At 37.1% G+C, this 26,417-nt stretch overlaps 2 protein-coding genes across 2 annotated transcripts in view; one reads left to right on the top strand and one right to left on the bottom strand.

Annotated features, from left to right (window-relative positions):
• The window catches only part of LOC148958431 (uncharacterized), a 50,943-nt gene that overhangs the window by 22,767 nt on the left and 1,759 nt on the right, over positions 1-26,417 (bottom strand). Inside the window, exon 2 of the mRNA XM_089112705.1 lies at positions 744-810. Coding sequence (XP_088968831.1) covers positions 744-810 — 67 coding nt within the window. The remainder of the gene's footprint in view (positions 1-743; positions 811-26,417) is intronic.
• LOC135685400 (zinc metalloproteinase nas-4) lies at positions 6,962-24,876 on the top strand. The gene is made up of 6 exons (XM_065201332.2): positions 6,962-7,613; positions 9,426-9,611; positions 15,133-15,256; positions 20,706-20,899; positions 21,258-21,500; positions 21,793-24,876. The coding sequence occupies exons 1-6, from the start codon at positions 7,355-7,357 to the stop codon at positions 22,047-22,049; spliced, it is 1,263 nt and encodes a 420-aa protein (XP_065057404.1). The 5' UTR covers positions 6,962-7,354; the 3' UTR covers positions 22,050-24,876.

Below are 26,417 nucleotides of genomic sequence, written 5' to 3'. Positions count from 1 at the left end.
AACTATGCACCTTCCATATTTTAAATCTGATCAAGCCTCAGTGATTCACGTTACTGCAAATGGGCTGCCATGTAACACCAAAATAATTTGATAGATAGTAAGATCCTGACATACGTTGCAATGACGACAAAGTCTTGCTTGTCAATACGTTTTTCGTATGCTTTAAGCAGTTTTAAAACTTCCTCAGAGTACAACATGGGATCTTTTTATGTCTCTAAGTGGCATAAAAGAGAGGTTCTAAAGAGGGATTATATCTAGAATACTGGAGCATAGACCTATATTTAGTCTGAAGATTAAGCCTGTTCCAAAAAACAACATTTCATAGAAAGAGTTATTTCTTTCTACAGCAATGTATGATTCAACACTTTGACAACATCAGTACAGGGGCGTACCTAGGCCAACAAGTTTGGGTGGGGGGGGGGTGAAAAGGGTTTCTACCCTGCAAAATTAGGTGGTGCCCTGCAGAACTCGAAGCAAAGTCATGTCTATAGGTTTCAACACTTTGACCACATCAGTATATATCAACTATATATCAACATATTAATAATCGCCATTTTTGAGCTTCAAGGGCTGACATCTGATGCATCTCAAAATTGGACCACTTTAACCTCCCTTTCAACTTTAGCCAGACTGCCAATCTGTAATACCTTGCGAAGTTTTCAGTTGTGAGTTCGCAGTACCTGGAGTATATCTATTTTTGTACTTGTGTTTCTTATAAAATATAATGTATAAAAGACACATACCTTCTGTACCGTCTATTGTTAAATCCTTTCTATCTCCGATTTTGCCCTTTTTCTGCTTATATTGACCCTGTTTAAAAAGCATAAAAACATTAATCAGTGACTGAATTTCTAAAAATTTGCTTTTCAGACCAAAAATTTACATTTTTTAAAAGCAACAGTGAAGCGACCAGTTGGTCTGTGTGTTCGAATACAATCTAGAAACTTGCAGTTCAGTAATAATTATTGTTTTATGTTAGTTCACAACATTGTCAAACAAAAAGCAATCATGGAAGTTAATGACTGCAAGCGCCAGGCGCATTGAATTTTGAAATACAAATTTTATGAAATGATTTGCATTCTTGAATTGATTTGAATTTTGGATGACTCTATTTCATTATTAAGAAAATTCAAAATCTTTGGACCCAAAAACCATTATTTTTGGTTTAAACCTTAAGAATGGAAAATCACTTCTTCGAAGATTATAGTTAGTGGATTTTGGGAGAAAATATTATTTCATAAAAGCTGGAGTCAAGTTGTGCAAAGGGTTGTAATCTTCTGGTGCCAACAGCCAAAAAGAGCGAATGTGAATTGTAGTAGATTTAGCCTTGACTAGCAGTTTAGAAAACGGTGAAGTTTAATCTGAGAGCGCTAATCGTAGCGCCCCTCGTTTACTTTCTTAAGCTTTTTTGGCTTGCAGAATATCTAGATAATGGACTGGTAATTGAAGTGACATGAATGAGTTTACTAATCGTAGCGCCCCTCGTTTACTTTCTTAAGCTTTTTTGGCTTGCAGAATATCTAGATAATGGACTGGTAATTGAAGTGACATGAATGAGTTTACTATTGCCACTCTTTCCTTACTACCCATGAATACTAGTATTTGATTGCGTTAAGCTAAATGACAGCTTTTTTGCAGATTATATCAATATATGGTCAAATTTTAGTTTTTCGTCGATATGATTTCCAAGTAGAGTTACTTCACTAACTGCAGGGACGACCCTTTAACTGAATGATTAACATCCAGAGCCAACGGGACACCGTGACAACACTGCGATGGCTAAAGATGGCGAGGAAAGCACCTAAACCTGTTTAATGGGCACCCTTTCTAATAAACCTGTTGGCTAATGACAAGCGTCCCCCATTGGCACTTCTTTTACGAGAGGATCGTGTATAGAACTTACATTTGAATAGGACTTTGACTTTCCAATCTATTTCAGGGAATCTGTTACCAGAAAATTAAGGCAAAGAATCGTATTAGATTTTTGCAGACGGAGAAACTCTTTCTTCGTGAGGGGCATGGGAATTTTCCTTTCAGACCACTTTTGGTTTTGCTAGATGCAAAAGAGCATCTAGCTGAGAGAACACTGTACTGTTTATGTTCCACCGTTTGACGTAAAAATTAGGTGTGCCGTGCTCTTAGAAGCTTTTGGTTTTGATTTTCTAAGGGGAAAAGCACGCAGCTCTGTGATGATGAAGATAATACATAAAGAAATTGAGGGGCCAAGAAGAAAATTTAATGAAGCTTTGTTACATTTTTAGAATCTTGACAAGGCCTTCGTCGAAAATGTGTTATAAAAATATAAGCAAAGCCCTTATTTGGTTGGCTTACTTTTGCGTGGCTTACTAGGAGTGCCCAAATGACGTCATTCGTAGGCGTAAAAATGCATGATTGATTGAGCACGAGTGAAAAATCATAACTCTGTAATGAAAAACAACATTCCCAAAAATATCAAAAAGGTTCTAGTGTATGAATCAGGGTTAAGTATTCTATGAAAAAAATGAATTTCCAGAGTAATCCTAGATTCATTTTAATTTTTTTCATTTCTTAGATGAAAACACTCGAACATTTTCCCAAACTTTGCCGTTTTATCAAGACTTACTGAACTCTTCTGTTCAGTGTCATTGGGAGCAATAAAACTTAGTGACACTTCGTGTAAGGGTTACAACGCTCAAAAAGGGTAACACTTTCTAAGAGCTGTTTATGAATGTCCGAATATTGGTGTGGCACCTGCCCCTTCTACCGTTCCTGCTTGAATTTGGTATCGGTACCAATTACAGCCACGAAAGCTGGATGTAATTCTTAAGTCTAATTTCTTGTTTTAATTAATTAATGATTAGCAGGTTTATGATATCCCAAGACCGTAATTATGCCGATTATCCCGTTTTATAGTCATTATCAGTTTTTTGAATGCCGTTACATCATCTTCGTTGCTCGATTTGTGTCTGTATAGGTGCGTATAGGCAAACTTTCTCATTGTTACGAGTTCCAAAGAGTTGACAACCTCATTAATTTAGGCAACTCTGACTCACAAGCCTTTTGCTAATATTCTTTGTGGGAAAATCCCATGAGGGGTGTAAGACAGATTTTTCTCACATTCCATTCGCACCCACGTTTTTATGCCATTCTACTCACTTTTGTAGGTGGATGTCAAAAATGCGGTTTTTTGCTGGCCTTGCTGAGTCAAGTTTAGCCTCTAAATTGCCTTTAGCCTTATTTGCTTACATTATCTGGCTAATCAATATGAATTATTCACCCAAAATTGTACCAGTGTTAGTCAAAGTTCAACAAAGCAAGAAGACTGGTTAGTCACCGTTTGCTTTTTTCCATTATCAAACCACTTCATTTCAAGGCTTACACCACAGAATTCTATTCTATGCTTACACACGCCAACGGAATATTTTTTAGCCCACTGCAACAGCGTCATACGGTGGAAGCCGAAAAATCCCTGCATGACTTTCGAAGCCCTAAAACGAGGTTACAATGACGTCACTCCAACAAGCCAGTTTCTTCCAACACGGAGCTCCAATCTCTCCAATATTAGAATGACCTTGCAGCCGAGTATATCGAAAATATAGATTCCTGTTCCTGTGAGCTTAATTTCTTTCAAGTTATGATTGTCTTTAGTTTTTGTGCGGTTATACATTGAATAACTTTACTCGTGTTTTAAATAAAGAAAACAAAACTTTTTAGGGAAATAGGTGAAGAATGTGCGGAAGTTGTACTCAAAATTCCTTTATAACTGGTTTTCCTGAAGCCTTTCATGAGTACAGGAATGAATGTTGTGTTGCGTAAATAGGGCATTGAGGCCGTCTGTTCTACTGGATTATTTTCAATAGCACGTGAGGCAGGCATGGATCTGTGATTTCATCAAAATTCTCCAAACTTTTCTTTGCACATGAATGAAACTTCGCGGGGGTCGGTTGCGATAAGTAAGGATGCCTGTACACCTGGGGTCGTTATTGCCCCCTGACTGTCCCTCCACAATTTTCCCAATTTTATTTTGTTTGCTTTGTTTTCCCTCTTTACTGACGCTCTCACCAACCCTTTCTGCACAATTACCCCTATCAAAGGGGGCCATGTCTTTGGGAGGCACTACAGCCCCTTTGAAACACAACAATTGTCGAAAGACTTCTGAAATTTTTGCGACTTTGTCTGAATTTGTAGGGAAAAATTTTTAAGCCCCCAAACCCCAAAGATATACCAACACTGTACAAAAGTACCACTGCTTCTACTTGTGCCGAGGGCAGCAATTCGCTCTTGCAAAAAGCTTACGAGTATTCCGCGAAAACAAAAGGATTTTCAGGGATTTTCCGATAAAAGGATGGGGTTTCCACAAAAGTGTTCAAGATTCTCTTGTATTTTTTCCCTATTCACCTTGCCCAGCCATCCTTCGTCATATAATGCTATATACTGAAATAACGACAAATAGTTTTTGATGCCTTAGTGCAAGGGCTTTGACAGAATACAGATTTTCCTAAATCTATGAAAATGTTTAGACTGTCGACATTCCTATCTTTCACCTCTAATTAAAACGTCAATGCAATTTAAAAAACCTGCATATGAGCAATGTTTTGTAAATTAAGGTTAATGTTGCAACCACATTCTCCATTTTTTAGATTTTACACTTTCAAATCTAATTCATGTTATGATTTACAATCTATAGTTTATGAAATAGATATATCTGTTTTCAATACTTTTTCTCCCAGAAAGAGCTTTGTGGATCCTCGGCTAGCATTTTTTTGCTTTAAACGCACAATAATAATTGATTCAATGTGCAATTTGCTTTCTTAAAAGTAATGTATCAATACAAAAATGCGAATATTATCCGATTCTCGTTGCTGAGAAATCGCCAAAAGCAGCCGAGCCCCTATTTCGATCCTTTCCATGTTCAAACGCCTCTGTAGAATTTTTTCTATCTTTTGGAGAGCTTTTATAAATTGATGTTGATCACATCACCACTTCCCCTCAAAAGTCTTACAGTTTTTTTATTATCTGCTTGTAGCAAAACCTCGTAAAAAGTTATGAATTTTCCTATAGACACGCCGTACAGGTTGGACAACCATACCGGCCGTGTGCTCGCATTTCTCTAATTGGCCTATTTCGATCCACAACAGGTCATATATTTTCAATCTTGTTTTCTCGGAACCTTTTTCTGGCGTTTTATGCTCTGAGAAGTTTCAGACGAAAAAGCTTTCAGTATGATATAAAATGTTTGCTTTACTCAAAGCCATTTTCAAGTTTTGTACTACCGAAATTTGTTCAAATTTTTCAAGCAGAGGTAAAAATAGCAGGAGATTGAGGATTTCGACTAAACTGCAAAACTGGTCAAGTTTATTAGTTATAACCTAGCTCCCGAAGGTAGTTTTAGGACACTGAGAAGCTATGTTTATTGAATAGTTCCCTGGTCCTCCCTTTCTTTGTGACCACCTCCTGGTGATCCTATGCCTAGAATTAGAGAGAGCTTTTAAAACTATGTAATGGCTGGGACTGGAAAGCCAAAATCCTTGGATCTGTTATCCCAATTACTGAGTAATCCCCACACCTAAAATTTGCACTAATCCATGTCAAGAAATTTTTTCGTAAATGAATGCCCCTTGCCACGTGTAACTTAACCGCGCGAATTTCCTTGCAACAAAAGCACAAAAGAGGTATCAAACCAGATCCGTTCCTATTTATAAAAACCACTTGAGTTTTCTTCACCGTTTACTTGAAGTAGAAGCAAAAGTAAAAAACCACTTTTCCAACCTCTCACTCAAAACAAACAAGTATTTTTTGTTCATTGAAATCATCGGTAACTGTCACCATACGTGGTCAGTCAATCCACATATGGTTACAAAATTTTTCTACCTACCAAAAAGTTAAGAAAGCTAGATATTTCTGTCATTTCTGTATTGCTCTTGATTTTATACAGTGGATTCAAGTTGATGAATTTTACCAAGCACTTTTATCAAAATGAAAATTGTTAAGAATAACATCGATTTTAGATTTGTCAACATATAAGAACACCGTAAGAACAGAAGCAGCCCCAGATGAAAAAATTAGAAGGAAAAGGCGATGGGCTTTGTACATTTACTCTCCTCTCAACAAGACCGGACAGACCTATCAGCAAATCAACCGTACCACTTAAAAAAGTCGCGCAAAACCGTTATTTCATTGTCTAGAAACATTTAGTTATATCTAGCTGTAGAAAAATCAATTCTGAAATACGAACAACATAAAGAGAACTATATCCTTAAATTATCCCAAAAAATAACATCGGGCTTCAGCATAAATCTTCTGGTTCCCTTAAAATAACTTGATAAAGGAAAACATCTCGTGACAAAGTAGATTTTTTCTTAAAGTCATTCATTTAAAATAAAAGGTAGTTTAGTTCAATATATCTTGAATACCAAAATGATTTTATCGGTTCTTGAAATTCTTCTTAGAATGCCTCTGCCTTATCTAAAGAATTTGAAAGCTGAAGGAATTAATTGTACAATAACTCCTCGCGAAGTATTGAGAGGGGTCTTCTAGGCAACTTCCCATCAGTATTCCCCTCTGTTTGTTTTACTAAAAGCTGACCAGGAAAAATAGCATCGCCTCACAGTTCGCGTGCCCTACCGGCCAAGGGCAAATGCGCACAGTTGGTTGATGTAAAATTCTTTCTATTAGAACCAATACCGGTCATCGTCTGCTCTTGGATAAAATAAACGAATCAATCATTATATAGGCATGGCAAAAGAAGGCTCTCGACAATTTCAGAAGACTTCTTTGCCTTTTCAGGCGATATGATGTCCGCTGCCAAACTGCCCTATTGATCGTTATTGTTTCTGTGTTTTTGTTAACGTTTAATAGAACAAAGCGGACAATAATGATTCTCTTAACGTGAGAGGAACAAAGCATAACACTTCGGTAGTTATTTGTCAAAAATGGTGTCGAGTTATAAATTGTTTCTTTCAGACAGTGTCCGGTTGTTGAATGGGGTATTTCACCTTGTTCTGTGGCAGCCTGCCGTCTGTAAAGGCCGCCAAAAGCAGAGAGGCTGAAGCCCGCGAGACCCAAAGTTGTTGTAAGCAGTTTGTCAAGGCTACCCCCGTGATCTCCGGTTAACGAGGCGTCCACTTAACATTGCTCTGTCTCGCTCAGGGGGTAATATCACAAATTGCTAGTACACTACACATCAAGTCTATTCGCAAAATCTTGAGCATTTCAATCGAACATGAGAAGGAGACATACATGGTATTCCTCCAAGGGGTCGTATTGTAGAGTATAGCAGAGGAAAAGTTTGTTTCCAAGTGGATATATTATCAGATGTTGAATCGATCGTGATTGAGCTTGCAGCTTATATTTATTGTCAAGTATATATTACCAAATGGAAAAGATGGAATTTTCGCTAAAAGCAGCTTGTCTCATTTGCTCGTTATTGTTAATATGCGTTGAACGCGTTGTATGCATACCAATTATGAAAGACGAGAGAAATTCTACAAAAATTTACTTAATGAGTCAGAACTCCACATTACACGGATCAAACAAAAATACTAACGAATCGAATAAGAAGATACTAACTATTGAGGACTTGCCTGAAGATGGCTCTTTAGATGAGGAGTTTGAGAGGCTTCATCCAAACTTCGGTATGTATCATTTATTTCGGTATCCTTTTTCAAAATATATGACATGTTTTGATCGAGGACTTTAAAGGTCATCAAAAGGTTTTGTATGAAACAAATCTAGGCAATGAATGGGCTTCGCGTGGAAGGTTTTTTATCCAAACACACATTCGTTTAACAAGATTCCGTGTCTTCAGTGTTAGTCGAAACGGTTTTCTCTTCCAAGTCGAGAGTTTGCAACCATTTTAAGACTATTTTCGCAAGTACTTTGCACTAATACGTTGTCAGCAGGAAGATTTAAAAGCTTAGTCAAAGGTAAGAACATTTAGCTAATAATTTTACGAAAGCACAGCCACCGTCTTTTTTGCCATTTGAACTTGACAAATTAGCGTTTATGGGGCCAATTGAAAAAGCCACATCCTTCATTGTGCATAGTTTCCGATTAAGAATGTTTGGGTAATTTTTATCATACGTTCTCATCACTGATAGCAACGATTCCTGCACACTGCTCTTTACTACAACTTTTAGATCTTTTTGCTTGATTTACGCATGCTATAAGGTTTTTTACAAGTTATAAAAACACGAATGCATTTGATTGCTAAGCGGTTTGTAGAAAATTGATATCTCTACCTTCAAATTCGAGGATCAATCAAGGCTCGCTAATCCTGATTTCCTACGAATTCAAATTAAGGTAAATGTTTTTTCAGTATGCGTTAATAATATGATCCTCCCTTCGGCTAACCAAAAGCTTAAGAAAAATTAATTATTTATCAGTGAAACGCCTATTAGGTTGCGTTCGCGAGCACTAACACTGATGCTGTTTTTACAAAAAAGTCGTCATGACTTGGAGATCCCCTGTACGGTATTGTTTCCCTGTTAGAGGTATCAAAGAAATGGAGAGAGTCAGACCATCCTGTTCTTTTACTCTCTATTCCCATGCTGTACACGCTGTAGTTTCGGTGTTTTTAACTGTAAAAATCTTCAACACTTTCCATGTTTTTCGGCTACCTTCAACACGAAGGCAATGGGTACATGGCTGCAAACCTCCTTAAAACGTGGGAAAACTGTAAAATACGCCAGCAACTAGCGGTGCAGAAAATACCTAATTGCGAGGTAGATAAATATAAATTGTGTCGTCGGTTAGCAAGCGTTGTTCTCGTGTACAGAAAGATTCTTTGCATAAACGGATAGCTGAGCATTAGCTAACACTGCTGATCTGTAAAGAGGATTGAAGGTAGAAGATTCGCAGGTTGTATTCCCAATGCCCGTATTCTCTCATTTCGATACTCAGTTCGCATTTTCCCTTGGACTCTGAGGTTTTATGAATTTCGGTGGGAAAACAGGGCGGGTCATTTTAACTCCTCCCCTAAATCATCTGGAGATGCCAAGAATGTAACAATTTATTGAGTAATAAAATCGTTTCGCTCAAACAAGAGTGTGACTTTTTTAGGCTAGCATTCATGAAAACAAGTATCGTTAGAATATGGGAGATTTTATGTAACTCTCTTTAGTAATGGCAAAGAATAAATTTGTTTTGCGCAGGTAACATCGCATTAAGTAAAAATATGAAAACGTAGTGTTTTTTATGAAATTTTAGTTCATTTACCAGTTAGAAAAGGTTTATTTTGTAATTTTGTAATTTGTCTTTTTTTTAATTTTGTAACAGGAAGGTAATATAAAACCTTCATATAAGAGACGCATTTTTTCGGAACAAAAGAATAATTCCTTCGAATAAAAGAAAAGCTTGTCCCAGTTTCAACGCAATTGTGGTTGTGTCAAGATTACTACTACCTCGATAGATCTTTTAGTTCTCATTTCCTCTCTTTATTCTTTCAGGAGAGCAGCCTGTTGAGCTGAACAATCACAAATATTTTCAAGGGGACATCAAACTTGACCCTTTGACAAAACTTTACATGGAGGTGGACAGGAACCTGCCTCCGAGGAGGAAACGAGCGATTGTTAGGACCAAAGTCTCGCGTTGGAAAAACAGGGTAATTCCTTACACCATAGACAGAAGCCTGCGTAAGTCAAGTTAACTTGTTTTTCACGCATGTTATCGAAAAAATTCACCTTTAAACAAGGGAGAATCTCTTTAATTAGCAAAATAGTAAGGCCAATCCGATTCAATATGCCTTTGTTTTAAAGAAGAGAACAATTTTTTGACCCTTTGATATTCCGTTGAGCCCAATATAATCTCAAGTAAAACCAAATATAGATATCCCACAAGGACTCATGCTTTTAGTCAGATCAAACCCTCTTAATATGTATTTGTATATTGATACATATTGCTTTACTAGCATTATGGAGAACCTTAAGCCTCTCCTCTTAATCCACCTTTCTGTTATTTAGGCCATAATTACAATGAATAATATATATGCAATGAATCTTAATGCATAGCAAATATTCTCCTTATCTCGTAATTTTTTTGTTTTTACCAACATATCGTTATGAGAGAATTGTCAACAATATATGTAAGGCCGAATTGTGCCTATTTCTACCACTCCGATAAAGACATGAGAAAATTTGATTGAGCGCCACGACCAGGGCAAAATCTGACGGGCCCGAATTTAACTTGCCAAAGCAAAAGCATTTTCGTGGTGTTCTTGGTGTATTGTGCGTAACTTTACGAAATTCAGAAAAAGAAATAGGTTGTTGTCTTCAATTAAAAAAGACTGTTTCTAGGTCATTTTAGTTTAAAAGCAGTGTTTCCATGTAGCTTGCAGTTGCACACACGTCCGTAACAACTGCTGACAAACTGCTGATGTGAATTCAGCTGTTCTGTGATTTTATTGGTTAAGACTGAGATACTCTACGTCGATTGGTCTAAACCTAGCGGCACCCCCATTGAAAGCATTTTACTTTTACGGACACGCTACCTGTGATCGATTTTTGGCTCTAGGCAGATCTGCTATGTCATTTCACCGCAGAATTGATAAAACCTCCATTCCCGTTCAGTTAGGGAACCCGTATCAAGAGCTGTATCACTAGCATCTCCGCATGCTTGCACAATAGATAGTTGTATGTAAAACAAGACCGCCCGAGATAGTCATTTCAAACACACAGCTACAGCTGATTCTGTCATCGATATATATGCGAGTGATAAGCTGCTATCAGTCATTCCTACTGCTTGAGATCTCCTCTTTATCAAAGTTATACGAATGAAAAAAGCTTTAACACAGAGGGTTATTGCACGAGGTGTAATGATTTATATAAAACATGTAAGAGCCTGCGGAGCGGCCTTTTTAATCACGGCTTCTGCGCAGTACGGCCCTGTTATCTGAAAATTCTACATGCATAATTCTCATTTCAAGAAAAGTTATTCGGCAGCACTGAAGAACAAGTATTCTGCAGCACAATAAAATTTTGAAATGCAGATCAACGTTTGCGATAAGATATGTTGCAGCAACTTTCCCATAAAGGGATACCAAAATAATTTCTTTTCATGCTGCTCTTTAAAGTGCAATGCTAAACTTCTAAAGCCCTTAAAATAGACCTGGCGTCTGCAGCTGTCTATTTACCTGACTATTTAAACAACAGGCTGGAAATTATAATTATTTTTGTGTCTAATTACTGATGTAGCAATTGCATGCAAATTGAGGGAAAGACTTCCACACTATGCAAAATTCTTTTGTTCCAAAACATTCTATGCCAACTATGTGAAAAAGCTCTTTTTTATGTCCGCCATTGACGAAATAGATCTGTGATGTTAATTGGGGTGCTAACTTCTTCGCGCTGTAGGTTCACAAGTAAACCTGAAATGTTCCAGTGCACCAATCTTTAATTATTGGCACACAGCATTACGATTGCAACGACGCAGCATTGCACTAGAGAAGCATTATAATTAGCGATGTCCGGATTAGAGTGCCCGTTGTCACGTGCTGCATTGCATTGTTTCTTCTTAACATATATAAACATTTTGTTTGAGAGTTTCAAAGTTGACTCAATGCTTGTAAATATTCGTTTATGGTAGAAACATTCCTCGCTTTTTCGAGGATTATTTGCCAAATATTGCGAGGCTTCATCGCGGAACGGTCTTCAATGACACAAAGTTTGTAAACAAGGCCTCCACTCAAATACGGAAATTTTTTGATCTTATTAATGCAACAAGTTAGAAACAGCAGAAGAATTTTAGCCATCTGTACAATTTTGCAGATTGTTTGAAGATCTTTCCACGCTGTTAAACAGTGGGCTGTAGCAAATTTATTTACTTGATGTAAGACACCGCCTACAAATGTTTCTGATTTTCACCGATCGGTAACATGTAATGCAAGCTAAAGATATTTGCAAAGCCCATCTTCTTCACTTCTGAGGTTGTTAGGAAGATAGTTTGGCTCTGCAAATGGGACATTCTTGTCATTATACTCCTTTTGCCTATCAATCCCAGTATGTCTGCTCAAAGAAAATGGTGCAGACACTCGCACTAGAAGTTCGCCAAATTTCGCGGTTCACTATCTATGGTATATTTGAGTGGATTGATTGCAAACAAACAAGACAATGTTGCAATATGTGCATCAATTCGTAAAATTGAAAAAGAAACAAAGCAAATATTTTATAGATTCTAGCTAACAGTATTAGCAAGTACTGAATTCCGATGCTTAATTTATCTTATTAGAGCAAGCCCAAAAATCCTGTCTTATCGAATGGCTTAGATGTTTTGCTACCAAAAATAAAACATAATGGCTATCCGTTTTTGGAAGGACATTTGCCTTAAAATATCTAATTACTGAAATATTTCTGATTTATTATTGTTTTGAAGCACGTTTTGTTAAACGGTGTTAGCCTATTTTAATGCTTTGCTATGAGGAATGCTCTACCCAAATGTCCAAAGGCATATGAAGGCTACTTTAGCTTGCAGAAATTCTAGACATATACTTTTTACGTGTTTGGTCACAGGAAGGTATTATGTGGTTTGGGTTGGAAGAAGTTTTAAACGATTGTGGCATTTATTTACGAGATGTCGTTACATGAAGTAGCGAGACTGCTTTGGGCACTTCGGAGCAGATAAAGCTTCGTATTGAAAATGGGACTACGGACTAAATTGCGTCCAGTTTTGATTGAAAAGGCGTTCTTTAACACTGATGCAGTTCTAATCACTAAGATAAAACAGAGCAGAATCGCTGACCGCAGTTACTTCTGCCTTTGACTAAGCTTGATCCTGTTTTTAAACACGGTTTATAGAATAGCAAAACATGTCAGTTGGTGCATTAAGATGTGTGGACGCAAACAGCTCGATTTGCTTTCGTTTTGAATACCTTATAAACCAGTATTTTTAAACTTTATTTCATGAGGATGTTTCCACTTTCCTCTCAGGTAGAATAAGAATAATCCACTATACGGATTGAATCAATCGCATTAAATTAGAAATTTGCAAATTCCCTTAACATGATACTTGTTAAAGACTCTTTCACGTACTCTTTCATGTACTCTTTCAAGGCGCTGTTGTATCAAGTGAGCTTATTTGTTATACACAAACTATAGAAATAAACTGCAATGCATCTACTGACCAGGATTGACAGATCACTACATTTTACCACAATCACTTCTTGTTATTTTTTAACCAATCTTTTACTGACGCAAAGAAATTTGGCATGTTCAGCTTGAAATTTTTGCTTAATGCGAAAGCTCTATGCTACTTGGTGTGAATCTCGAAGCTGAAAATTTACCCCCTTGCTTTGGGTTCTGCAATGAAATTCGTTATGATAGCTATTGACTTGCCACTGTTTTATGATTTCTTTCGCACTGTGAAGATTACGTCATTCTTCCATCTTTTTATGGCAATACATGCAAACCTAGATATCCATTCTTAACAAATTCGCCCGTTTGTATTTGGAAACAAATTTCCAGTGCCAGTGAGTAAACTAGAATCCCACGCTATTCCCAAGATAAGAAAAGCAGTAAATTTCGTAGCGTGCTGCTAGAAACCAAACTGCAGCTGACAATTAATATATCTTATCTTCCCTTAGGAGGCCATATTTTCTGCCCAATAAATGTCACAATGCACAGTCGTTTAAACTAGAAATAGATCATTAGATAAGACTCCTAAGTATTTCATAATATATTTTCCGGCCTAATTTATTATCAGCAAGATGCACCCATTATCAAGAAACGATCAGAAAGATTCATCCTTGTTTGTTTGTCATTAGTGTTTGTTTGTTTCTAATTTTTAAAGCTATATATAACTCGTCTCACGACTCAAATGCATCTTACTTTTCCAAAAAGACTTGAAATTCATCTAACTTCTCCTCTTGAATGCCTCACTGGCCATAAAACCACACCATTTGGATAAATTGCAAAACAAATGTAAATATTGCATGTAACCAGGAAATTAGCTTTTCGTGTAAATATATTTTTGCTTATTTATCAGTCCAAGTCAGTTTAGTGAATAAAGCAGGGTATGTTTATCGATATAGCATTAATATTTGACGAAGTTTATGATTTGCCACCAACAGATTGGAGTAAGATCAATGCTTTACTAGAATAGGCTAAAACGCACTAATTTTCGAAGACAAGGCAGTCAAAAACAACTTAGATGGCCTAATAATACAAAGAGAGCATACGAACATTCGGTGATGGTGCTTCATGTAAAGTTGAACGCTAGTCCTAGTTCTCATCATCTTTCAGTTAACCTATATGAACCGAACTGGAAAGATTAAATTTGAATTATTTCTTCTATAGAAACGTGCAAACAATTCATTCCTAGAGCCTTGAATTGTGCAGCCCCCTTTCAAATGAAAAATCAGCAGTTTTTAATGGTATGATCATTATAATCCGTTACAACGAACATATTGCTCTTCGTGAGAAAGCCCTTTGAGAGAGGCCTTTGAGCGAGTAGAATGCCAACCACCGATTCATTCATTTCTGCTGTACAGTTTGATTGATAAATAAACGTTGGTTTACTTTCCTGCGAATTATTATAATCTGATAATCGGCTCTCCTGTTGACACTTAAAAGTATTTGTTGTGTTTTACATCTATTTCCTGCTCTAAATATACTAATAAAATTTCAATCAAACCCGACCAAATCGAGCACATAGCGCGTACTCTTGCTGACGCACAAAATGGACCATACTATTTCAAATGAAAATCACACGATTCCCACCTAAACCTCGGAGAATGCACGATATCCCAGCAAATATCAATTAAAGCCCCTCTTACAAAAGCCTACAGCTAGGCTCGTACCCCCAATACCCCAATACCCTTAAAGGGGTTCAAAATATTTGTCACGTTTGTCACTTTTTTCCAAGTCACGCCTAACCGTCACAAAATACAAAGAAGCTCTCTGCTAGAGTTACAAATGAAAGCCAGCAAACAGCACTTTCTGCCTAAGCCAAATAAACAAGACAACACTTCAAATTCCAGTAACTGTTGGTTCCGGTAAATTCTTCTTGTCTAAAACCGATTCATAAGTTTGTTAATGCTGTTTACAAGCAAACAGACAGAGCATCAAAAAGCTTCATCTTTTTCATTCCTTCACTTTCCTTCCAGCGACCACAATGTGAAGATAGATCTTATTCACCCTAATCCCTCTTTCCTCTTCATTCTAGCGGCAGCAACTAAATATGCCATTAGAAAGGCTATAAAGCACTGGAAAAGCAACAAGTGCATACGGTTTCGCCGAAAGCGTCCTACGGACCAAGACTTCATTCATTTCTTCGATGATGGCGAATCGTAAGTATCAATGCATTTACGAGCTTCGATTCACATATAACTTAGCTGGCTCTATTAAAAAGAACTATTTACGCTAACATAACGATAATCAAGTCCATGCCTTGTCGAAACTTTTGCGATTTTGTCGTAATTCTTATGATGTTGCCGTGAAGGATGAATTTTCTCATTTAGCATATTTTTTCATAAATAACACTTGAATTTTTAAGCGACAACTTAATGCAGCAGATACGGCATTTTTCCAGTATCGAAGGAGCTTCCACGTTATGTTTCTCTCAAATAACGTGTCGAAATTGTTACGATTGTATCGACCGTTATTTATTTATCCCTTGCAACAGGAATTAATCTATATTTGAATGCACTTAATCTCTTAAAGCTCTCTTTGCGCTTACACGGATAACCTCACTTTCTCTTTGTTTGTACGGCAGGTCGTCTGTGTACAATCTCTAGCATAGATTTGTACACATTCTTATTTAAGGGGCTTTGATTGTATGAGTTATTGTTCAAAGAGAACTCGAATACTCTTTCATAAGATGTTTTCGATCACGATTTTACATTTAGCTATTGGGTTGCCTGATCTGCTTCACCATTCACAACGCTTGGGTTTGTTTGCTTGTATGCAGCGGCACCAAACACTTAAGGTTTAGGACAACCTCCCTTGACTAACAGTTTGTGAAAGGATTTCAGAATCAATGGACATCAACTTTTTGGCTAAAGGTTGTTTGATCCTTGGTGAAATGCTTCACAATATGTCTTGCCAGTTATTCACAGCCACATCAAAAGAGGCTATGAGCTTTTGGGCAATACCTTTTAGGTGCATGCCCTTTCGTATCTCTATATTCCATCTTTAAAAGCAAAGTTGGAAAAACAGAAAACAACAGATCTTCTAAGCGATATTTTCACGCTTTCAAAAAAGGGTGCTGCTCCCCCAACCATTTTCATCCCCAGGTTTCCCTTTGCCCTTATGCACCAACCAGGAACAAGCTGACCTTAAAGCGTCAAGATGCCTTTCATAAAACAACACGCTACTTAAATTGATATATTCAACAACTTTAGTCCCGTTGTTACGCTATAATGGTGCGTTTAACTCTTCTTTGCTTCCTAAAAAGAACACCACAAGGTGTTAATTGCCTTTTTGATTTCACTTCAATGGACTATCTTTAGTCGCACTTCTCCCTTATTTTTGACACCTATAGCCCCCAAGGGAGTTCTGGGAACATTCTCCCACGCTTTCTACCCTAACAAGTGGAGTTTCATCTAAACAATGGATATGGGAACCCAATGCTCGTTTTTCTATACCTTTCCAGCATTTTCCTTTGGACTCGAGATGCTATTCTCGTGCTCTTTGTAGAAGCTGTGATACCTCAATCAAGCTCCTATCTACTTTTAAACGACCATCTCCTACTGGTAGGATATTTTTAATAAACTTTTTCAATGCATTAGCTTGCTTGAAAACATAAGAAATAATTTAGGTTTCAAAAATTAAGCTTAACCAAGCTTTTCTCCGTATTACTGCTAGGATTATTCAGCCCGAAATTGTACCGAGGCTGAAACTTCGCATCGAGGCTAAAGCGAGATGACATCTTTTTTTAAATTTGTGATCACAGAGAAAGAAGGCAAACCTAGGAAAGCCTAATTTCACTGCAAAACTGAGAAAATTTAGTTTTTGAATAAAAGGGAGGTACTGACGTTGCTTATGCTGCCATGAATCACTGTTAAACCCACTAGTTTTGAACTTTGTCAATGAAGAGGGCGGGATCTAGAGAAAATGTTCAAATTTTGTAACAAACAGGAACCGGGCTCAACTACAACCTGCACGCCTCTGGAATTTCCGTGACTACGCATTGCTTGTCAAAATCACAATGGCATCCTTTTTGTAGGAGAATCTAAGCCACTCGTACAAGACCGCTTTACTTTGAGACGCAGAATGGGCCCGCTGTTCTCAGACAATGAAAACACTGACCCTACAAATTCATAATTTCATGAATTAAAAGATTCAGCAACTTTGATTGAACCTCTCTGCTTGCTATTAATTCCTGTATTCCTTCCCATTCCACTATTTGGTTTCCGGACACTAGGATAATAAACTTGGTCCTTTCTTCTAGCTTCCTCAGTTTCATCTGTAGAAACAGAGTTGCGCTGGACAAAGAAAACACGAGATCCTTTTCACATACATTGACGGGAACTTTATTCTAAGCGTTTAGAATTTTGAGCTTTTAGTTTAAAAGGCACTGACATGTAGAAATTTGCATTTGCAAAACTACTGCCTTTGTAACCTGTTTTCTCTGTTTCCTCGCGAAATATCCAGCTTCAAAGATTCTCATCATAAACATTTTTTCTAAAAACCCTTGCAATAAATCATGGGAACACAAATACCATCTTAAGAATTAATTAGTTCACAGCAGAGCCACAGTGGTTAGGCTGTCAGGGTAGAAAAGTTTTGGGAAAATCGAAAATTTAGTAATTTGAGCCTGTTTTATGCTCTTTTTATGGTATAGCAAAGTTTTGTGGATGATTTTGAAAAGTTCGGTTATTTAGGCCTAATCTAGGTTAGCCTAAACTATTCAGGTATACTAGAGCTTTTTTTAAGTCAATCGCCTACCCTAAGGTTATTGTCCCACTACGCACTTTGTTGTCTGGGTTGATCTTTAATAGCTTCCCAACCCAGCCGGTGCACTAAAGAAGCAGGGTTTTCATGCCGGCTTCTTGGTATCTTCCAATGGGTCCAGCTCATCGATTTCCTGTTATCAGTCTACAAATGCGGTGCAATTATTGTCATTAATGAAGAAGAGCACGATATTTACTTGGTTCATTCATTTTTGTGACAATTTCCCGCCAATGATACTGATAACTTCCCCAAATGCCGTAACAATTACCTGGAATAAGATCCGGGTTTTTTAATAGGTCGCGTGCCTCTTTATTAAGGAAATATTATGCCTCTGAATGGAAATACTTTCTTGTCGATTTGCAGTTAAGAACGGGATGCTTATCTAGGCTCTGGTATGCGTTGCCTAGGCCATGTTAATTCTGTGCTCTTACTGCTCTACCAAGAAAACAGGGCAAATTTGGCGGTAAGATATATAATGAATGTTGGGAAAAGGTGTCAAAAACATTCGATACAAAGTTGCTCCAAATTTTACACAAATGACGTATGCAGCTAGGAATTAAAATTTTTTTCACTTTAATTGACTACTCTTTGCAACTTTTACCCTATTTAATAGCCTATTTAATTGAAGAAGCACTTCTATCACAATAGCCTCGCAAATTGGCCTTCATTCCTTCTAGTCACTCTTTCCTTAGTTTTGTTTTTGGCGTCACTTTGAGGAATCTGACTGCCAGCCACTCCTTCCGTTATTCTCAAGAAACAATAGTATTTCCTGGTATATAAGATTTTTGGGAATTTTAATCACTGGTCTAGGCTGCTGGCAAGTTATGCTTGCCTGCAGCTTACCCTCGTTCTAAATGTGGATATATTATATTGATGTGAGAATGCTGCTTCTTTTAGCCAAGGGGAGGAGAGTTCAACCCATAATTACCCAATTAGCTGGAGCATCGTGAAAGGAACATTTCTTAAAGTGTCACCATTTAATTTCAATTCCCAGCTCTTTTTGTCTATTTATTTGGCGTCCTGTAAATGTTTCTGAAATCTTTACGTCTGTCAAATTTATCTACTGCAGTCTCATATTCCAGCTACGATGAATGAGTCTAGTCTTGATAAATGGAGAAGAGAGGTATTAGGCCCAAAGAGAGAAGTGATCTCGTAGCATCATTTCAATAAAGCTCAGTACATCGCTCATTCATTCTTCAAATGCAACCTATTTCTAATTTTGTAATTTTTTTAAAGTAGCATAGACAATCCTCTATCTTGAAAAAACCTCTCTAGTCGACCATCTAGTTCTTTAACGAGAAGCCAAACTGATTGAGGCACGTTTTTGATGGAGGCCTGGTAACGGCTTAAGATAAAAAATGTTTAAAACAAGGTGAACGGAAAGTCTTCTGTGCTGGTCACTTCCCTAGAAAACTTCCTTTGCTTTATTCCCAGTTTTGCCTATTTCTGAGTCCATTCTCCAATGACGCATTGAACTTTTTGTTCCAAATTGCGCAAAATAAACATAACTGCCTCCTTCCCAGTGTGATAAAGAATGTACCAGAAATGAACTTATATCAAGCTCAAGAGGTACTTCTTGCCGGCATCAACCGAGCCATTGTATTCTTCATAATAAACCTCTTTTCTGCTTCCCGTTTTGTGTGTCCTGATAACGGACAGTGCATCCCGTTAGAAATTTTCCCGGGGTCGTGCCGAGGGAGGAGTTTTCGTTGTTTTGTTCGCATTTATGCAGTTTCTTCTGTGACTTATGGTTGAAATTCAGCCGAGATTTGTTTGAAAATTGCAGCCATGCTGTGTGAAGTATTTTTGGTGACGAAAGTTACCAAGCCACTAAATGGTTTAGAGGAGCGGTTTCTCGCACTATCACTGTTTCCATAGAAATCTCACATACAGGAAACTTGGCGAATGCTGGGTAGAAACTCATAATACGATAACAATTTCGTCGCAAAAAAACACGCTAGGGTTTGGTAAACGTGAAGTTGAACTTCAAAACATACGGTCAAATAAGATTAAACGATATGGACAGCCAATCTAATGATTTTCTGTGTCTTTATGAAAATCCATTGGAAATATTTGAACGTGGCGGAAAAGGAGATATCCCGGCCTTTTAAGGATTCAAGATAACTTAAATGGTTATCAGCCTTGAGCTAATGTTATAAAGGAAGAGCACTGTTTTTAGATATCAAAAATATTTACGTTATCTTGTGTCTTACTAATCATCGCACTGATTACCGCTAATGCGCTGTAATAAAATTTGATTTTCATCTAAACGCTCTCCTAACCCGCGGTAGACGCAGACCAACCTTTTAATCGTACTAGTTTCGCACGCACAGGCACGCACAAACGCGAGTCTTAAACTGTCATATAACCTCAATGAAGTTTCTCTCAAAACAACATATATTTAATGGCCTGTTACTTTTCATACTTTGTTGAGTTTACACATAAAGTGAAGACACAATGTTTTATGATATGAAAATATATTACATTGTATCCTTAATACTAAGGCTGTGCTTAATTGAGCCGTACTGATCACACATATTCATGATACTTTAAAACATTGCAATCCCAACAGCATATCCACTGTTGTTTCGAGGCTGGTTTCATAAACCGGTTTCGAGAAGATGTAGCAAAGAAATTTTCAACTTAGTCCTCACCCTGGTTCTAGGATCTTTTTATACTGGAACATGCGTTTGAAATTAAACTGCGTGTTTTCAACTGTTTCTTAAAACACTCCATCTTACTTTATTTCTGGCTAGCCATTGATGAGCCCATAAACGTCTTTATTTTATATTTTCTCTTTACTTCTAAGCAAATCCTCGAAACTGATGTATATCTTCTTCCCAGGTGCTGGTCTACCGTTGGAAGAGCAGGCAACCAGCAAAACATCTCAATCGCCAAGCATTGTGCAACGAAAGGCGTTGTCGTGCATGAAATTGGCCATGCTGTTGGATTTTTCCATGAGCAAGCACGACGAGACAGAGATTTGTACATCGAAATTATCAAACGGAACATCAAGAGGTCGGACCTTGGGCAATTCAGTAAGTTTTGATTAGCCATCTTTTTATATCTTTCATCGTATTAAGAGAGCAAGCCCAATTAACCTTTTTCGCAGAATTATTTTAGTTTGGTTGTTGTTTATAAGATAACTGTTCTTTATAATAGAATGGGTTTTAATAAATGGATTTCAAGATCTTTCAAAACCAAATTAATGGTTGAAATGTCAGCCTTTGAACATGAATATTTTTACAGATATCATCAACAACAAAACCAAAGAAACAGCGAGTTGTTCCTTCTCAGCCTTCTTGATGACACCCTAACGGAAGGAACATAATTCTCTGCCCTTTTCCGTTTTACATCTATTTTACACCGTTTTACAAAGATTTACCTTCTTTATAGGGAGAATGAGCAACCGCCTCGTCGACTCATTGGGCTATGCGTATGATTACTGGTCCATCATGCATTACGGTCCCAGAGCTTTCAGTGCCAACAGAAGAGACACAATAAAAATCACGAGTATTGGGAGGAAAGCTGGTGTTAGCAGAAGTACCATTGGAAGCCGAGTTCTCTCGAAACTGGACATTGCACAGATCAGAGAAATGTACCAATGCAATCCCATTCCATCTAAAGAATCGCAAAAAGGTAAAATTCTTGCGTGCTTTTCTGACAAAAACATCTGATAAACAAATGCATCTTGAAACAAATGCATAAACAAATTGAAGCAATAAAATTGCCTTTTTAATTGTTTGGAGGACGAAGAAATGTTCTAAAGTTAAATGAGTAGAATTTAGGCTTTTTTCATCTAATTCGATTGCAATATAACTTATCTTGAAATATATGAATTACTAGAGACGATTTCAAGTCGCTTATAATTTATGGGATTAAAGATTTTATTTGGAAAAATAAAACTGATTAGAATATTTTCTTTCTATAGGTTGCTTCAAGAGTGCTTACGGAGATGGTCGAGATTACAGAGGAGAGCTTGATTATACAGAAACGGGTATTACTTGTCAGTACTGGAGTGACAATTACCCACATAGACATTCAAAGAACTTTCAGACCACGAAGCGCGGACTTGGTAACCACAATTTTTGCCGAAACCCCGGCGGTAGGCGGAAAAGGCCTTGGTGCTTCACCACTAAAACCAATAAACGGTGGGAATACTGTGATATACAAATTTGCAAAAGTTAAGGTGGATAACACCTGCAAGTAAACCGTGCCAAGCTACTGGCCTACCTCTTGCAGACGGCCTAGCTCTTGAGAAAACCGGCAGCTACCTGCATTTCTCGTAGCTCTCCCTGGACGAATAGGTAGAGGATGATGTTTCATCAAACACACTGAATAAGCTGAGATACCCCCAGTGGTTACAAGCTGAGATATCCCCAGTGATGGATAGCTGACTCAACCAGAGGCAGCGTGAAGGTGGACATTGCAACAGATATATTGATGACACTCTGCCATAAATCCAAGCCCTGGGACTCTCACGAATCTCCTTCAAGAATGCCAGCACTGTTTCGATAACTGATGAAAGACTGAAAAGCGCAGCACCACTGTCAAATCATTGTTTTATTCGTGAACCGTGTTAGATGTGAGTTGAAACCCGCTAACTATGAAAAAGCTAGTTAGGACAGTCGATGTACCAGGTTCTAAAAAGCTCATGTAATGACTTAGAACATCAAGATGAGACATTTTAAGGATTACTTGGAAGCACTTCCCACAAATTTCAGTTCATTGACAGGCCTTTCATACAATTACATGTTCACTTTCATATCTTGTATAGACCAGCCATATTCCTAAAAACTTTGGTTTTACCAGTGACAATACAAATGTTAGATCGGCTTAACCCTTTTTGTCTTTTCTCGCTATGCTGGCTGGATGATGAGGAATCTCACCCACTTTCCAACGAGTTTTGCTAATCAAAGACACCCTAATCCAGTTAAACTACCGTTTTCGTTGCAATCACATCCTTCTTAGACTGTTTTTAAAGCCATGAAGTCGACAATTCACTGTGGTGTTTGAGATCTTATTATGGGTGATGAAGGAAGGCTCTGTTCAGTTAGCGATCTGCTGATATCATTACCATTAAATAGATTGTGCCAAGAATAGGGTTGCTTAACTTACAACTATGTTTATGAGTATTATAAATCGCGCTATTCATTGGGGATAGTGGGGTGCAAGGAAATGCCTCTGTTCGATGAATGGAGGCATCAGTTAGTCTATGGTTTATGGATTAACATAGAACCCTAATTTCAAGGGCTCTCGATAGGTAAAAAACAGCATACTCAGGTTCTTCATTAATCACCAGGATGCTTTGGTATTACCCCCACTATTCACCCAGATTATACTGACATTGTCTTCCTCGAGCTAATGAGACTTCAATGGGACTATGATCATCCGGCCAGCGGGACAACCACTTGATTCAATTACTTGCTAATTCGGAATTCGTAAACAGAAATGAATGGCAGAACTTCCAGTTCAGCACCACTGAGAAGGGTTTTTTCTAACGATGTTTGGTGAGCAAGCGGTACATGTATAGAGCTCACACAACTGACTGCTCACAATTCTTAGATAATTAAATATACCCCCATCTTTCATTCATAACAAATTACTTAAGAGGCAAATGCTCTTCACTCGAAATTTAAAGTCTCACTTTCAATCTCCACTTGAAAAATAACACGAAACATTATAACTAAAGAGTGGAGTATATTTGAATTTTAAGCTTTTTTGCTGTGCTGAAGCAGCCAATTTGTTTTAGATTGACTTGCATTGTTTATAAGAGATTGATATGTTTTATGCCTTTGTTAAATTAATTATATACTGGACTGTTTCTTATCATATGTTCTAATTTATTCAGAAGTATTGATATATTTTATTAGCCATAGTTTAGATTAATTTAGTGCCCCGCCCCCAAGTTGTCTCAGCTCAACTGTGAGTGAGCCCTTTACCGTCCCCGCGGGTTCATCAATCCGTTTCTTTGAACGTTAGTATTTTTCGCCTGAGATAAAACAAGCGAGAAATGTGAGATCGAATCGAAACCGTTATTTTTATCAAAACCTAAACAAACGACATGTCCAAGATCACGAAAGGCTGAGACACTTGCCTTAAACTTCAGTTACTTGAAGAAGAGACATAATCAAAACTTTGTACATAAATAAAGTTTAATACTTGCTTTTTGAGTAGAATTGTATTATTGACTAGAATTACATTATTGACCTCCTAATAAAGATCAAGTTGTGTTAGGCCACAAGTCAACACAGGCTTAAAATCTGACATGCACAGGAGCCCCATTCATATCACTTTTCGTATATGCACCCCTATTTTTCGAGAGCAATTCCTCCAATTGTAAATCGATCCAGCCACTACCTGCTTTAATTGTAATAAGTGAGAAACACATTTTTATATTTAAAAATACATCAAAAACCCTTTGTGTTTACAAAGGCCCAGATCTCAAAGCAAAGTTAGGCTTGCCTGGAGTACTTTACACTGAACCCAGTGCAGTTACTGCAGCTACCAAACCATATCAAAACACTTGTGGCTTTCTTGAGTGTATTTCATCAAAGCAAGCCTATTTTAAGCCGATGCAAACATTCCCATCATTCCAAATATAAGATTTCATTTTCGTTTTGATTTTTTGTTTCGAATTGATATAACCCCAAACCCATTCCCATGTGCCTCTTTTGAATTGGTCCTGTTGCTAGTCGCCTTGCTTCAAAGTACATGGGCCATCCATGATTTTGGTGCTAAAATTTCGTGAATGTTCTGTTTGTTTTTCCTTTTTAACTGTGAATTTGCAGAACAATGTACGATAAATTATCAACATAAGTCTATTTCAGAAGCTATATTTATTTCAAAAATTGTTATTATAGGGCACGTTGATGCCCTTTCTCTGTTATTTATCTATCAACTGAAATAATGGATGTAAATATTCAGTTAAAAATCCGTACATTGTAGAAGAGCGCATTCTATGTGATTCTCGTCATGATTGAATAAAATATGAAGACAGATACTGTATACATCATGTCATTGTGTCTCTCGACTTTCCACTGTCAGCTAGTATTGCCTGTTCACATCGTAATGAGGCTTTTTTAATGAAAGAACATACTTGAAAAACCCAATAAAAACTTTGAGGTTTTTCATTCAAGAAAAGACGCAAGTTGTTTTTATTGAAGATCACACTTGATAATAAGATCAAGTTATGACCAGCCTCAAATGAAATATTCGAAGTAAAAAGCTGTTTTATTTGAAAATTTATCTCGATATCTGTTTATTTGAAATATATTTGTTTTACAGTAAAACAGAGTAGATTTGTCAGTCAGTTCTACTAGAAGTAGCAACCGAGAGTGTGAATAAGTGGTATTCGAAACAGCGTATAGGATGTGGTTGCGAGAAAAATCAATCTCTAAATAAGAACAGTCTTTAATACGCACACCTCTCAAACAATTCAAAAGCTTTTTGGCAACAATCAACTTGTTCTAATATGAAAAGTGCATTCTTGAAACCAGCCTCGTTATGGTTCAATCGTTTCATTTTCCCGCCATTTTGTATCACCAAACTAAAGAGTTTGCATTTATCAGCATTGTTGTCGATATGACATCTACAACATACGTTATTTTCTAAAAACGAAATCTGTGGATTGTCCAAACCTTGTAGATAAACTTCTACAAGTTCAATTCACAATTCACTCCAATTCTTTAAGTTTTTGATAGCAATTAGGATATTAAAGGGCATATGTCGCATTAGTGCTAATAAAACAAAAGCTTTTGGTGTGGAATTCCATTGTTTCGTGACTTTTCATTTCTTCTTGATAAATTTTTACTGCTGTAAAAATTCACCCTCGATTCCCTGCTTTGTACTAAACAAAAGAGATAATTGTATTGCATTAGCCAATCAAGTTCACGACACATGCCCTTTAAACACGAGCGTTGAGGATTCGTAGCACTTACTGCACAGCGTTCCTCCATTTATGAATTTATTTTTGCATTACTCTAAATAGAAATATCACTGTTCAATAAAAAAAGAGGGCCACAATTTGCTGACGATCTAAAATAAATGAAGGGGCTGAGTCGAAAATTTCTGTATCAAATATTATTTTTTTGTTAAACAATGCATCTTACATACGCTTTGAAAGCTAAATCTGTTCAAAATTAATTGAAAAATAGGAAATTTTAATAAAAATTTTGTTTGCACATGGCATGATCATGCTTCCTACATATCTGAAAGCATTTTTACCTTCCAATTACAACTACACTATGAAATTTCAACAGTAAGTAGTTTGTAAAAATTGTGGAATCACTTTAGTCCAAAGCAATATTATGAATTCAAGATTCCAGACATGATTACAATCGGAGAAAATGTAAATCCCTAAATTCCCCTTATTTCATAAAAAGAGACCCCTGACGAGCGGAAAAGGGATTCAGAAGATTTGCTTCTTAAGATCTAAGAAAAAAAAATCATTTCCTTTTTCACATAGGTACATATCACAATGAACACTTTTGAAAAGCTCTAAAATCGCTCCATTCAACTTTTCAATTACAGTCAATTTTTGAAAATGTATCTTTA

This window comes from Rhopilema esculentum, chromosome 15 (genome assembly GCF_057945365.1).
Source record: "Rhopilema esculentum isolate cy_ngs chromosome 15, ASM5794536v1, whole genome shotgun sequence".
In the NCBI taxonomy this organism is placed as follows: Eukaryota; Metazoa; Cnidaria; class Scyphozoa; order Rhizostomeae; family Rhizostomatidae; genus Rhopilema; species Rhopilema esculentum.
Note: the sequence above shows the minus strand (reverse complement) of the source record. Positions and strands in the feature narration are given on the sequence as shown.

Bases quoted from the DNA above. Each gene is read 5' to 3' on its own strand.
- LOC135685400 (XM_065201332.2), top strand. From the start codon at position 7,355: ATGGAAAAGATGGAATTTTCGCTAAAAGCAGCTTGTCTCATTTGCTCG. The intron at 7,614-9,425 runs GTATGTATCATT...TTATTCTTTCAG, and splicing joins GAGGCTTCATCCAAACTTCG to GAGAGCAGCCTGTTGAGCTG. The intron at 20,900-21,257 runs GTAAGTTTTGAT...CCTTCTTTATAG, and splicing joins GTCGGACCTTGGGCAATTCA to GGAGAATGAGCAACCGCCTC.